At 49.2% G+C, this 15098-nt stretch overlaps 1 protein-coding gene across 10 annotated transcripts in view; it reads left to right on the top strand.

The window, feature by feature from the left end:
* Window positions 1-15098, top strand: part of Cacna1c (calcium voltage-gated channel subunit alpha1 C) — a 665087-nt gene that overhangs the window by 91737 nt on the left and 558252 nt on the right. For 3 of the 10 annotated variants that reach the window (XM_041642594.1, XM_041642611.1, XM_041642630.1), the window contains exon 1: window positions 11323-11449. The exons of the other annotated variants lie outside the window; for them this stretch is intronic. In XM_041642594.1, coding sequence (XP_041498528.1) covers window positions 11401-11449 — 49 coding nt within the window. In that variant the 5' untranslated portion in view covers window positions 11323-11400. Of the gene's footprint in view, window positions 1-11322; window positions 11450-15098 lie in introns of those variants that run through there. 10 annotated transcript variants of the gene reach the window in all.

Here is a 15098-nt window from a genome sequence, read left to right as displayed (position 1 = left end):
ATACACATGCGTGTGTGGGGTGTGTGCTTATGTGCCAATGTGGTGACCAGAGGAAGAAGTCAGGCGTTTTGCTTTATAAGACTCCATCTCATTTCCTTGAGAAATGGTCTCTTATTAAATTCAGATCTGGGCCGCCAGCCTGCAAGTCCCAGTGATCTCTCTGCTTCTCTCTCTTGCTACCCCCAGCACTGGAGTTACAGGCATATTTGTGACCACAGTCAGCTTTTTGCACAGGTTCCAGGGATTTGAACTCTGGTCCTTATGCTTGCACAGCAAGCGCTCTGACCAACAGAGCCAGTTCTCAGCCCAGATAGTGAAGCCTTACACTCAAGAAACAATGACCCATATATGTAAATTTCAGACTAAATTCCTTGTGAAGCTGGGTTCCTAGCCAAGTTCTGTCACAGAAAATCCAAAGTGTCCTTGTTAACTTAGAGGTAAAGCAGGGAGAAAGTGTTGTGGCCCCTCTTAGGCATGGGTACTGTCCCTCACCAGCATGGAAGATGTTACCAGAGAATGATGGATTACCCCAAAAGATTCCTGGGATGTAGCTCCCAGAGAGGAATTGTGGCAGGAGAGTGGGGTTGGGGTCAGAGAGACACACATAAAAGAGAGGTTTACATATAAAAGAAATCTGTTGAGGCTGGAGAGATAGTTCAGTGGTTAAGAACACTGTGTGCTTTTCCAGAAGACCTAGATTCAAATCCCAGCTCCTTCCTAGTGGCTGGTTATCTGTCATCAGTAACTCTAGTTCCATGACATCCAACGCCCTCTTCTGGATTCTGTGGATACTGCATGCATGTGGTGCACAGACATAACAGGCAACATACCTATACACATAAAAATTAAAAATATTAAAAAATAGAAACTGGTTGACAGAAAACACGGGAATGCCTTCCACACTTAGGCTACACAACACAGAGAAAGTGTGAAAAAGCACTAATATGCACATATAGGAGACAGGCGCTGTGCAAATGACCTCTAAAGCCACGGGGGACTCTGCCCAGTGCTTTTGAGTGGATGCTCACTAACCCGCTGCCATTCTTGGGAGTGCCTTTCACTTCTTAATAAACTGGCCTTATTTCTGGTATTTCTATTATTTTTTAAAAGGTCACCAGTTGTTCTGTTTTTCCAAGGAAAGGAGGGCAAACCAAGAGGGCTGGAATCGTGGCAGTGATATAAGAGGAGGTACCAGGAACAATCACCGGGTGCGATGAGAGACTGTTAGACTCGGGCCGTGGTCCCAGGAACAATCACTGGGTGCTATGAGAGACTGTTAGACACGGGCCGTGGTCCCAGGAACAATCACTGGGTGCTATGAGAGACTGTTAGACACGGGCCGTGGTCCCAGGAACAATCACTGGGTGCTATGAGAGACTGTTAGACACGGGCCGTGGTCCCAGGAACAATCACTGGGTGCTATGAGAGACTGTTAGACTCGGGCCGTGGTTCCAGGAACAATCACTGGGTGCTATGAGAGACTGTTAGACTCGGGCCGTGGTACCAGGAACAATCACAGGGTGCTATGAGAGACTGTGAGAGACACGGGCCATTTCATCTTCCTGGTAGTGAACAATTTGTTATTTCTCTATTTTTCTTACCAAGCATTTCCATACTAATACTTTATCTGGTACCCAAACCCTGTTCTTGGGAGTTCCCCGGTTTTATAGTTAAAGGAGACGTAAGGCCTGACAGCAACAGCTGGAGCTTTGGTTTGAGAGCTCATTCTACTGTGTGACCTTTGGCTTCTCCCCATAAACAAAAACACAACACATTCATATTTCTCCAATAAATCCCCACAGAAGGACAGACTCAAAGAACTGCTTTGACAGCTTAAACTGTTAAACCTTCCGAAGAGCTGGCGGTGATGCCCAGTGTTAGCTCTGCTTGGCCTTCCAGGATTAAAACCACATTGAAAAATGGGATGATCTTTTTTTCATAGTATAAAATATATGCAACCCAGAATTCCAAAGCTGTCCAGGAGTTCATGGGTGGTAGTATCCTGAGGATAAGTAATCGTGTGTTTCTTGGTACTTTGTTTTGCAAGGATGTCAAGGAAATCAAAGTCCTTGACAAGGGAGGTAAACGGTTTTAGGTCACCTTGCGACTAGAAGACAGAGTGCAAATTAGGACCCAGAGGTGTTTGTTTCCCCGGACATTCACTCACAACCCAAGGTCTTAACACTCAGCTTTCTCCCTCCAGCACAGCATCCTGCATGGTGTGGCAGGCAGCATTGGCTGTAGCCTGAGGCTGGGTGTGGGTCTTCCTGTCTTCCCTCACTCAGTTTCTCAACTTTGAGGAAGTATGTGCTCTCTCAGCCATTTTCCACTTAGCACCTGAAATTATAAATGCTTTTAAATGACACGATTTCGGGTACTTTGCTGGTCTAGGTAATGTTGTATCACTTGCCAAGAGTTGCCAATGACATGTAAGCGCCATCGCTACCTGATATCCCTTGGGGGTAGTTTGAATGAGAACGTCCCCCATAGGCACAAGCATTTGAGCACTTGGTCGTTAGTCAGCTGCATTGTTTGGGAAGTTTTAGGATGTGTGGTCTTGATGGGGGAAGTGTGTCACTGGGGACCCTGCTTTGAAAGCATACAGCCCTGCTCTCCTGCCCATTTGTTCTTTCTGCTTAGCGCTTGCTGTTAAAGATGTGATCTCTCAAGCTTCCTGTTCCTGTCCCCCAGCCTGCTGCTTGATGCTATGCTTTCCCGCCATGATGGACTCCTATTCCTCTGGAACACAATCCAAAATGAAGCCTCTCCTTCCCAAGTCACTTTTGGTGATGGTGTTAGATCGCTGCAACAGAAAGTAACGGACACACCTTTTATTATGCTTTCAAAAACACATAAAGCCCTGTGTTTGGTCGTCAAAAATGTTGCAGCATTTCCTTTTATCCTTGGAGATGACCTCCATTTCTTCCTTTAAAAAAAATCTTACTTTTAATACACACACTTGTATATATGTTTGTATATCATTGAAAATCTTTCATTGACCATGGTATCATATTGCATCAAAAAGAGGCAGAGAAATTGAAATTAACTATCTTTCTGTGACCATAAGACTCCCTGTTACAGTTTTTGCATTTGATAGAATTTTCATTTTTTATACTTAAAAATTAAAATGTAAGCTGTGTGGTAGTGGCCTGCACTTTTAATCCCAGCACTTGGGAGGCAGAGGCAGACAGATCTCTGTGAGTTCAAGGCCAGCCTGGTCTACAGAGCTAATTACAGGACAGCCCAGTTTACATAGAGAAACCCTGCTTTGGAAAACCAAAAATGAAAAAAAAATTAAAATGTGTACATGAATTAAAAGCATGTCTATATGTGTATCCAATGATCATAGCAATTAGCATTTCCACTTCCGTGAACATTTATCATCTCGACGCGTTGGAAACCTCTGAACCCTTCTGGTTATTTTGGGATATGTTATTAATTCTAGACTGTTAATTACATTACCATGCTATACAGCAGTAGGACAGATTCCATCCATCTACCTATCTGCATCTTGGAACCTCTTATTTAACCTCTGCTCTCCTTCCTCCCTCCCCCCTCTTAATCTCTAGTGACCACTGTCTCATTACAGAAATTATTAATGTATAATTGAGCAAAACAATGTACTCACATTATGAGCCTTTAAAAGTAATTAAAATCATATTGGAAATATACCCCTTGGAAAGACAGATAATTGGAGGAGTGTCGTTTCTGGTGACACAGGCTTTCTGGATCCCCATGTTGATGCATTCCTGGCGGGGGGCCATCCACAGGAGGATGCCCCTGGTAAGGAGGGAGCAGCAGAGGCATGCCTGAGAGAAAGGAGAGGCAGCAAGAGGGCTCTGGCCTCCTCTGGCTGTCCTCTTCGGACTAAGATGAAATACAGATAAATGCTGGTGTCTGTAAATGGATTCAACATAGGCCAAGAGGGCTACTTTATCACAGCTCGAAGAGGTTCTAAACCACCCTGTTATGCAGGCCCACGTGGAGGACTGGTGACATACTCTTGTTTCCTCCACTTGAGAATAGTTGACACAAGCTACTTCACAGAAACAGAGACCTAAGTGTGTCTGTGAAAGAATTTTGTTTTTATTTTTAAACTGTAGAATAAGTTGTAATGGATATTGCCATTAATTTACCTAAAACAAATAACAACTCACATGCTGAAAAAATGAGATGAATATGCTGTATGAGCCACTATCAAAGATTGTTAAGGTTACAACCTGTCCTCTTCCGAGGACCAATTGACTGGCACTTCACTGATTGGAATGGAAGTCAATTTACCAAGGGCAACTCCGTATAAATCCTCATTGCATGCTGGTCACACACAGGGAGCTGTTGTTTTATTCCAGTCTGCTGGTCAAAAAGGGCAATGTTATACTATGACAATGATTTCCAGATTCCTGGGCCTTCATATAATAATTGTGAATCTTGAACTTCTTAGTTTGAATTTTTATATTTTTGAGAATTTCACATTTGAGTGCATACGTATTTCATATGTATTTTAGCATGTGTTTCCTTATGACTTTTCCAAACATTCTCAGTGTTATTTATTTCCCCTTTCTATATTATCTTCCTTTCTCCACACTGGATAAGGCAAACCCCATCCCCGGACCCAGCACTCACATCCTGCAATCACATTCTTCATCTAGAACCAGGTAGTGAGGGGTTCATGAAGTCGCCACAGGGTTCCAGATGGAAGGATGCTTCTTCATTCTGTACCATTTGAATTGTATGGCAGAAGAGATCGCACTTTAGAAAAGAAACCTTGAGGCTGGAGAGATGGCTCAGTGGTTAAGAGCACTGACTGCTCTTTCAGAGGACCCGGGTTCAGTTCCCAGCACCCACATGGCAGTTAATCACCATCTGTAATTCCAGTTCCAGGGGCTCCATCACTCTTTTCTGGTCCCTCAGGCACTACATGCATGTGGTGTACACACACACACACCACACACACACATGCACGCACATACACCACACGCATGCACGCACATACACTTTATTAGTCAGAACTTATCCAAAAGATGTATCTAAAGGTAGGGCAGTTGGGAAGTGCACTGAGTGTCATTTCATAAACAGCATAATGATCACTAAGAGTTGTTGTTTAGTAATCATTTAATAAAGTTATATTAATTGCAAAGATGATTACATAAGTTGAAAAGCATGAGTGACTATGCTGGCCCCACTCAAGCCATAATGCTTATTCAATGTGTATATGCAATGTATATGTGTGTGTGTGTGTTGTGTGTGTGTGTGAAGAAACAGTCTCAGTGAGTTTCCTATGCTTTACAGGGCTCATAGGTATTAGATGCGAGCTGCGGGGGGAATGCGAGTGAAGGGACATTAGCATAGATCAGGGTCCCTGGTATCTGAGTGACGGTCTGCCCAAATGCGAGCCAGCATCCCAATCCACAGGATATGTGAGTGTAACTTGGAAAACGGGTCTTTGCAGATGTAGCTACTTTAAGGATCTTGCGATGAAGAAATCAAGTTGGAATACCCAACAACCCCTAACTCCAGTGGCACGTGTCTTATTGGAGATTTGACAGTTAAGGGAGAAGGCAATGTGACCAGAGAGACATGTGCCCAAAAGCCAAAGAATACTGTTGACCACCAGAAGATAGACAAGGAGAAGAATGGGTCTTCTCTAGAGCCCCTGAAGGACCGTGGCCCTGCTTGGTTTTGAAGCTGTAGTTGCCAAAAAAGGAAGAACGCAGTACTATTGTTTGAACCCCTTGGTCAGTGACAACCAAGGAAATGACAGTCCTGGGAAATGAGTTCACATAGGAGTGGCCTCCTCTTTATTTCTAGGTGTTATGAAATGATGTTACTGGGTAATTCAACACTCTAAGGGAGTAGTCTGGAAAAAGGGCGGTGTATTGCCCAGACACATCATTTAAGGGTTGATGGAGGAAGGAGTCCCACATGGGGCAGGGGATTGATTATAGGGCTTGCCTCTCCGCTTGGGGGTGGGGCTAGGGAAGAACCAACAGAAAGCTGCTCTCTGTAACTAATGACGGGTCTGAAGATGCTGTGGACCAGCAGGACCAGAAGAGTGAAAAGAGCCAATGAGAGGTGGGAATGATCATGGTCAAAATGGAACAAAAGCCACGAAGAAACTAGAATCCCTGTTTGATTCTCACCGCTTTGGACTCTGACTCTGAAACAAAGCTGGGATCTTCCTGCAAAGCTGGCTACACCTTTTTCCCGCGACTCCATAGCTGGAGAAGAAAGGAGAAGGAAGGGGCCAGGGGGAGCTGTGGTCCCCTGAGAAGGATGCACTCTATTGATGACAGCGTGGATGTGGACATCACAGCGTAAACGCTGATGTTTTGTCTCCGCCATTCAAATTCCCCCAGAGATCTGTTGTAGACATCTATGGCCTGAAGCCATGTGAAGAAGATAATCCCACAAAAGAAGGCCCCAGAAGCTAAGATGACCAGTGAAGAGCCACTGCCCAGTGCTGCTTCCAGGTTCTGGTCTCTGTCAGAGCATACTCTAGGGACCCTTGGCAGAAGAGAGCAGCCTGTGGACCTTTCCCAGTTGTCCCTCATTCGCTCATCGCTCATTGTTACCTGGTTTCAAACATCCACTCTTACACACAATCCCACGAACGAGGGATTAACTGACAAGATGTCGTCCGAGAAGGTCGGTGTTAGGTGGTACCCACGACCTCCTTGCCGGCACTCTGCCACCAGCAGAGCGACTGGTGCTTCAGTCAGGTTCCTTGGGTGAGTGAGGACCTATCAGTACATTTGGGCCTGAATCACTGGTCAGGGAATGGTTTAGGTTTTTGGTCTTGTTGCTGGTATAAAACACCTGGCAAAGGCAATTTACAGAAGGAAAGATTTTTTTGATTCACAGTTTGAGGGCACAGCCAGCATGGTGGGGGAGGCAGGGCTGCAGGAGCTTGAGGCTGTCGGTTACAGCATCAGCAGTCAGGAAGCAGAGAGATGAATCCTGCTCCTCCATCCTTCTCCTCCCCAGCACACAGAATGGTGAGGTCCACAGTTAAGGTAGGTCTTTCCCACATCAATTAGCCTAATTTAAACAATCCCTTACAGGCACGCGTAGAGGATTACACCCTACGTGGCCAGCTTATGTCAAGTTGACAAAATTGACCATCAAAGATGGGTGGTAAGGTGAGAATAAGTGGTTGTCGGGTGGGCAGAGGGCACCTTGGGGTTTAGCTTCTGTCCTCCCTGCAAGCCAATGGGGTCCTAGTCCCTGTGACTGGGATGCAGCTGCCTATAAGCTTGAGTGCCTGCTTGGTAGCCTGGCTCCCATACCTCTGGTCAGACAAGAAGAAAGATGAAGAAGAACTTACCTATTCTAGCTCCCCAAGGGAGCTACTGCCAGCATTTTGGTGGAACCCTCTTTTGTCTTTTTACTAATTCTAGAATTCACATCTTAAAAAACAGAGAACCAAACATTATATGATATTTTGTAACTGTTTTTTCTCATCACCAATATTTCTCTGTGGTATCATTTATGCCAGTTGGAATTCCTTATGTTGATCTTCCCTAGTTTATATGTAGAGTGGCTAAGAGACAGGTAGAAGTCCGACTACTGAGCTTCAAATCCCACGCACACTTACTGCCTGTGAAAACATGAGCAAACCTTCCTGCCTTTTTCTCCCTTGTAATATGGCAACAGAAATGCTTTACAGGGCTGTGCTAGAGAGCAGTCAATTTCACATGCATGAGACACAAAGGCAAACTTTTGAAATATTATTATTTAACTGACATTTTGTTACTAAGATTATTTTCAGGTTTCTCCAGTCACATACATAAGCTGCAATGAACTTATTCACTTCACTCTTGTTTCCAAAGGAAATATGTGTGGTCACGGAGCAGAATCTTATCCAGAGTAAGCCATGCCTAAGTAGACATTGAGTGTTCTTATGTACAAAGCACTGTGCAGAGCAGGGAGGTAGGAAGTGTGCATGTGTGCTGTGTGCATGCATGTGTGTGTGTGTGTCGAGGATGGGGTGGCATGGGCACAGGTCCAATGATCCGTGGCAGGCCTGACACAGGGAAAGACTTGAGGAGCAGGAAGAGAAGAGAGAACACTTGTAGCTAGGGTCAAAGCTGCCAGGGAAAGAGGCAGGCTGCTGCTTCTGCTCCTGCCACCTCCCACATCCCCACATCACAATTCTAAACGGTCTCTGGTGGGTGGAGAATTTGTTACCTCGCAGAAGAACACCCAGGGCTGGGTTCCAAAGTTAGCAAGTGGGATATGGGCGTACTTTGAAGACCAAATATTTAGGAAATAACTTTTTTCGGGAAAGGAAAGAACGTATTAATAGCTGAAAAGAGAAGTGGAAAATGGAAGCGAAGCTGCATGGAGCTCAATTTTGCCTGTTAGATTTCCTACTCACAGAAAAGTCAGGCAGCCAATCAAACCTGTGACCCCCAACACACAAGCGCTTGGTTCTCAATTCCATGGTGTTGTGTAAAGTATATTTTGCAGTCAGTTCTTGAAACTCTACCCCCGCCATGTCACCCCTGGCCATCCTCTCAGCAGAGAGCAGTATAATACAAGAAACATGAATTTGGTGTCAGATTCTCCTGGGCTAAGTCCCAGTTGGGTGCCCCGGGCTATGGAACATGGGTTTTAGTTTCCTCCATCTGTAAAATAGGGACAATAATCCTTACCTTATGATGCAGTGGTGAGCAGTCAGCAAGGCCATGCCTGTAGAGCATCACTCTACGGCTGACAGAGTATGTGACGAGATTAGCCACCACCCTTCTTGTGCTACAGGGTGCAATGGAAACACAGACCAATTTTATTATTGCTTATGCAATCAGCTACACTCGCCCTTGAGATGTAGTCCCATAATCTCCCTAAATGGGGCCATGTAATTTCTAACTTCCTTTCTCAGACTGGAGGCTGAAAGTTGGGTAATCACACACCAGGCTGGCAAAGACACATCCCTTATTAACAATAATAGCAACCATAAACAATTAGATCCCTTTGACATGGAATAAAGATGATAGGGTTGAATACCTGTCCCGGGGGTTTCGCATTTCAATCTGGTGCAAACATCACTGCACAAAGGAAAATGAGGAGTGTTAAAGTTTCAGGTCTCAAGCCGTGGCCAGGGAGGCAATCTGAGATGGTGCAGAGAGTGGTACTCCTTCATTCATTCACTCAACGTGAATGTATTGGGTACCTGTTACCTGCCATATACTGCTCTACATAGTAATTAGGAAAATGGACAAGAACTGCTGGTGGGGGTGTCAGGCTGCAGTGTTTCCTCGGGGTAAGATCAAGATGGGGGTCACTGTGGTGAACTCTGAGCAAGGTCTCCAAGGAGTGAAAGAATCTTCTAAAGATGCAAGGAACAGTGCAAAAAGTAGGACAAGAGGTTTGTGTGTGCAGGGCGAGGGGATCATGTCTGGCATGCAGCAAGAGGAGCAGCAAGGGTATCAAATGGGGGAGGGGAGGAGAACGGTGATGGAAGTCGTGCATAGACATTCCTGCAGTCTTTGTAGATCAGCGTGACTTTCACTTAAGTGACAGAGAGGCCATTGGATGATCTGGGTTAGAACAGCACCATTTTAAGTGGATTGTTCCTTGTTCCCATGCTGTGAGGAGAAGGTGCCCGAGGAGAGGAGGCTGACCAGAGAGAACCAGCTACTGGCTCAACCCCAGAAGGGGGCAGCAGAAAAAGTGGTGGGGGTTATGCTGCATTTTGTCTAAAGTGAATTCCATGATGTGGGATCGCAATGGAAGCCAAGCCAAGATGACTCCGGGGTTCTTCCATGAGCAACTAGAGGGGTCAGCTGAGTTGGGGGAAGGCTGTGTGAGGAACAAGCCTGGATATATGTTTCATTCTCAAGGGAGAGGGCAAGCTGGCTGGCGTCTGAGTCAGAAGAGAGGGTCTAGAATGAAGATTCACAGCTGATAGAGCCCCTCCCTTAAAGTCACCTGGAGACAGGGAGCAAGGCAGTCTAAGGGCTGATCTCTAGACCGGGTTTCCCAGTGGTAGGCCCTCCCAGAATGGACTCACCAGCCCCATCTAGAGGGTCGTGCCTGCAGGAGGTGCTTTGGATATTAACTGTGACGGCGGGTGTCGGAGAGAAGTGCTTCATAGCTCCCCGCCGGGGTGGCAGAAATAATTAAGAGAAGTAGGTAAAGGTACACTGGCAGAACACGTGCTTCGCCTGCCCCCAAGGAAGGAGCAAACCTGGCTGTATTAATCTGTTCAGACATCTGGGCACCACCGCTGCCTGGCCCACGAGGCTCCGCCTCTTGGGCTCTTTCTCTCTCCCCGCCCATCTGCCCATCCTCGCCTGTATGTGTCACTTCTACAACCCTTCTGATTGTAATTGATAAACAGAATCACGGCTCATTTTGCTGTTTCGTTTGGTCGATGTGAAAAAGGCCGGAGAGTTGGGCACATTGTATCCCGTGTTCCTGGGATTCCCCTCCCAGGCCTTGCTGGCGTGGCGGTGCTCCCCCCGCTCTACCTCCACCCGGGACGCGCGGGAGCTGCGGGGGGCCTGGGAAGGGTGGGGGTCTGCAGGCCGAGGCCAGGCGCCTGGAGGTGTGTCCGCGCCCGGGGTTCGCTCCCCGCTGTCTCGCGGCCAGGGCTTCTCGCGTGGCGCCGCCGCTCCACTCGGGCTCCGGTCCCCGCCGCGCGCCGCCGCCACATCTGGAAGCGTTCAGCGCGTCTGCTCCGGCGCGCCGGGCGGGCGGGCGGGCGGGCGAGCGGGCGGGCGCGGGCAGGGGCGGGCGCGGGCGCGGCGGGGCTGGAGGGAGGAGGGAGGCCGCGCCGCGCTCTCGCGCCCGGTGTCTCCCTCTCGCTGCCTCTGCAGAAACAGCTCCCTGCCAGAACGGCGCTCGGCGCGGCGCGGCCCGGAGCGGCGGCGGCGCTTCCCGCGGGCTCGCCCTCAGGTGTTCGCGGCTGCCGTCGCCGAAGAACGCGGCTCGGGGCCTCTCGGCGATCGCCCTGGGCGGGCCGGAGACGCCTCGGCCCCCTGGCGGCTCGGGGTCCACCCCGCGTCGCGGGCCCGCCGCTCTCCCTTGCCTCGCCTTTGCGCCTCTTCTTGCTCTGCCTCTCCATTTATTATTATTATTATTATTCTTTTTTTTCAAATGGTGTAGCCGCCAGAGGTGCGGTGCTAAATTCTTGGAAGGGGCCCGGATGTACTGAGGATGCATTACAATCTCACGAAAGGAGGCGGTAGTGGAAAGCAGCAGTTTTTGGTGTTTGGTGCAATAATGGGGATCAGGTAATCAGCCGAAGGGAGCAAGAAATACTGCGGATCCACGGCTTCCTCGATTTGCGCGAAAGCCGCCGCCGGCCTCGGAGGAGGGATTCATCCAGACCCGCTCGCGGCTGTTGCTGCATTTCTTCCTCTTTGTGGCTTCTCCTTTCCAAGCAGTTTTTGGCCAATGGTCAATGAAAACACGAGGATGTACGTTCCGGAGGAAAACCACCAAGGTAAGCGGGACCCCATCGCCGCACCCGGCTCGCCTGTAGCTGCCCACGGCGGGTCCCCGTGGAGCTGCCCGCGCCGCGTGCGCGAGGGGCGCCAACGCCGCGCGCGGGAGCCCGCGGGAGCCGGCCGAGCCGCCGTGCGAGCCGGAGCGGAAAATTCCCGCCCCTCCCCCTCCGCGGCCGGCCTTCTTCGGAGCATGTGGTTCCCATGAAATCCCGGGCGAGGGGGAAAGTTCCCCAAGTGTCGGCGCTGCCTGCGTTTCTCGCCTTTGCCTCGAAAGCTGGCCGGGCCACGGCCAGCTGGGGAGCGGCGGCTTCGGGGTCCTTCGCTCTGCCGGGGCGCGGCAGGGAACGCGCGGCGCGCGTGCACCCCGCGGAGACCAGCCCCGCGCCGGTGGCCCCCCAGGCTGCCCGGCGTCCACTCTTCCCGGCGCCACTTCCTCGGGTGGTGCGCTCCAGGTCGCGGGTGGGGGGTGGGGGCGGGGGCTGCAGCTGTGCGTCTCCGCGCGCCTCCTCTCTCCATCTCGGCTCCTCGGCTCCTCAACACCGCCCACCTCTCCACTGCCATTGACCCCGAGCGAGCCCACGCCAGGTGTGTTATTGTTGGCACTCCTGTGTGGACTCGCACCTGAGGATGGAAGCAGCTAGAAGCCCAGAGATGTGTGGGCTTCGCTTTTTCATGTTTTCAGAGAATCAGGAAAGGGTGTGACTAGCTCTGAGGCTCCATACTTAGTGTTCTCTAAGCATCTCCATGCTGGGCATCAAGTGTCTCCAGCTCCCCCTCTGATGGTGAAAGGCTTCCAGGTAACTCCCCACTTCCTGGAAACTTTCTCCCTCTCCTCCTCAGTCTCCATCGACAAGTTACTGTTTTGACATTGCTCAGTGATTAAGGTGATGAAGCTGAAGTATGCTGTAGTCTCAGGATGCCCTTTCTACAGGCTCTCTGCCCCCTCCACCGTTCCCTTTCTCTTTTTGCCCTCAGCAGCTACCATTGCTCCTCCACACTGTGCCTTCCCTTGCCTTGCCAGCTTACTTCCCAGTGACTCTCCAGAGCCCAGCCTTGTAGAAGTAGTATCCAGGCCTGGCATTCAGCCCCTTTCTCCTTTGCCCTATCATCACCATTTGGGGTCAGGGCCATTGCCTTTGCGGATTAGGGCTATTGGGGAGCTGCTTAGCTGCCTGGTCTTTATCTGGGAGCTGATTTGGATTCCCATTGCCTTTCTGCTTCCCATCTTGGGTGGCGGTGGTGGGATTTTGGCCTCCTTAAAAAGAAAGACTTGTCAAGGGTCATGGATACTGGTCTTTTATGGCATAAAGGCAATCCCTGTCTCTGAGTTACCTACCTTCCTTGTTCATCTGTCCTGGAACCACTTTCTTAGCTGATTGGAGTTCTGGATGGATTAGGAGGAGGACAGGATGACACAAAAGAAAGGGTGATATTTTTGAAGAGTGGAGGTGTGCTAGATGTCTCAGGTCCTGGCCATGTCCTCAGTCTAAGCAACTTGATGGAGAACTCAGTAGTGTTGCCCTAGCGATTACTACCGAGGGCAAGACATCTTTGTAAAGCAAGCTATGCCCATAGTTTGCAAGGTCTCCCAGAAGTGTAGAATAAACCCCTTGTTAGCTAACTTCCTTACTCTGCCTTTCTTTTGCGACTTTGCTTCTCAACACCATCCCCAGGCCCCTTGCAGGGAGCAGGCATTAACTGAAGGAGCAGCAACCCCATAGGTTCTGGAGGAGGATGTAGTAGGGGAAGAGGAGGTGGCAGTGACCAGCAACTCTACCTTTCTAGCAGGAAGGCAGCAACCACTATAGCAACCTGCATGGTACTCTCTCTCAGAGCTGCAGCGGTTACATAATTCACAGGAGCGCTTTCGCCTCCATCCCTAGATGCAGTTCTTAGGTAAAAGAGCCCCAGGGTCCCTGTCCCCCTCTGCCTCCCACCTTCTTTTCGTTGATTGGCTGGGGTTTTTGGAGGGTTGGGGAAGGTGGTAGAGGTGGGAAGGACAGGCCTGGAGGAGTGTGAATATTTACAAGAAGGAAGCGGCTGACTTAGTAACTCATGGGTGATGAAACATAGTTGGGGGCTAGAGTTTCCGAAGGCAGGGAGAACAGGAGCCAAATGATGACCTCAGAACAGCAGCGGTGACCAATCAGAGCGGAGAAGCAAATAAGTTGCCAGGTGGCTGTTTTCTTCCTCCTGACTGGCTTGTAAGGACTGAATACATCTTCTTCCCACAGCTTCCCAGTGGGCTGCGTGCACCTATGAAGGAAGAGGTTCAGACTGTGGCGGTCAGAGGCCAGTACCTCGAAACAACCTGGAGTCAAGGCAGGGAAGGGCTCTGCTCCCAGGCTTCAGACTGGAGGTTATGCACCCAAGCTGTGCCTCACTTCTGGTGCCCCAGCAGCTCTGGTCCCATTCCAGCCTACCACTTTTCTGGGCTATTTACCCTGTGTAGGCTCCAGCTAGCAAGTGAATTTCTTAATACTCCACCATTTAACAGCAAAACATCAGAATGTCCCCTATCTGCTGAAGACAAGGCAGAGGAGAGGGGGGAAACACACTGTGCTTTTCTTTAAGCCACCTAGCTATACAAGAGAGTAGTAATGATTTAAAATAAAGTAATAACACAATGATCACAGTTAACTCTTTTCGCATGGTCCGAGAGCTGCACGTTCTGTGAAGGTTAGAAGAAAACTTGACATCAGTTTCTCTTTCTCTGCGAGTTACATGGGGGACGCTGGAGAAAGGGGGCTTTTTAAATTCCAAATGCTGGGAATGTTCCTGGGAATGACCCACAATGTAAGAGAATCAATAGTTATCTATTTCCATAGAACACAAAAAATGATGGTTAAGAGATTGCATAGGACTTAGTGCACCTCACCCTGGGTGTTATGCAAAGGAATGTTGATAATACATTCTCCTAAATTGGTTTGTGGGAATCTTTTTCCCCATTTAAATCTCCCATTGAGTAGAGGCTCATCCCGGGAGCGCGGATGCCACAAGGTTAACAGTGATTTGTCAACACAGTGGCGAGCCAGTACCCCCGCCCCCCCCCCCCCATCTCTTAGAGACTTGGAAAAGATTTAGGATCATTAAATTGCCTCTTCTACCCCAAAATGCTTTAGGTGGGCTCTTCCGTGAATAGGGCTTACTAAAGGAGCCCAAGGGGACACCAACAGAGATTTCTGGGGTCTCGCTGATCTTTGAATATACTCCATAGTATAAGTAGGAGTTCATTGCAAGGGCCTGGATGCATAATTGACCCTAATCTTGCAGGAACAGACTCTTTCGGACCAGCCATAGATCTGACTTCTGCCTCTTCCAGTAGGTGGTGCTACAGGGCTTAAGAGTCAGGCCATGGTCTCCAGGGCCATGGAGATGAGGAAAGATATTGGGAAGATGGAGAAGCTGTTCCCTCAGGGCCTGGTGCAGAGGACCTTACAGAGCAGCTTGTGTCTCCATGGCACTGTTCACCGGAGGCCTTCCAGAATGAAGGAGGCCCCGAGTCTCTCCACGGATCTTTGGATTGCTGGGCTCCGTTGCACTTTCTTACCTCAGACTCCTGTTTACCTGGTCTGTAGACTCCTGCAGAGAGAGCCTTGAGGGAACCTTTGGATGGGGCAGCTGAACGCATCATGGCCTCATGCT

The sequence above is a fragment of the Microtus oregoni genome, unplaced genomic scaffold (genome assembly GCF_018167655.1).
Source record: "Microtus oregoni isolate MIOR12 unplaced genomic scaffold, Mior012 000002F_ref0000024, whole genome shotgun sequence".
NCBI classification, from domain to species: domain Eukaryota; kingdom Metazoa; phylum Chordata; class Mammalia; order Rodentia; family Cricetidae; genus Microtus; species Microtus oregoni.
Note: the sequence above shows the minus strand (reverse complement) of the source record. Positions and strands in the feature narration are given on the sequence as shown.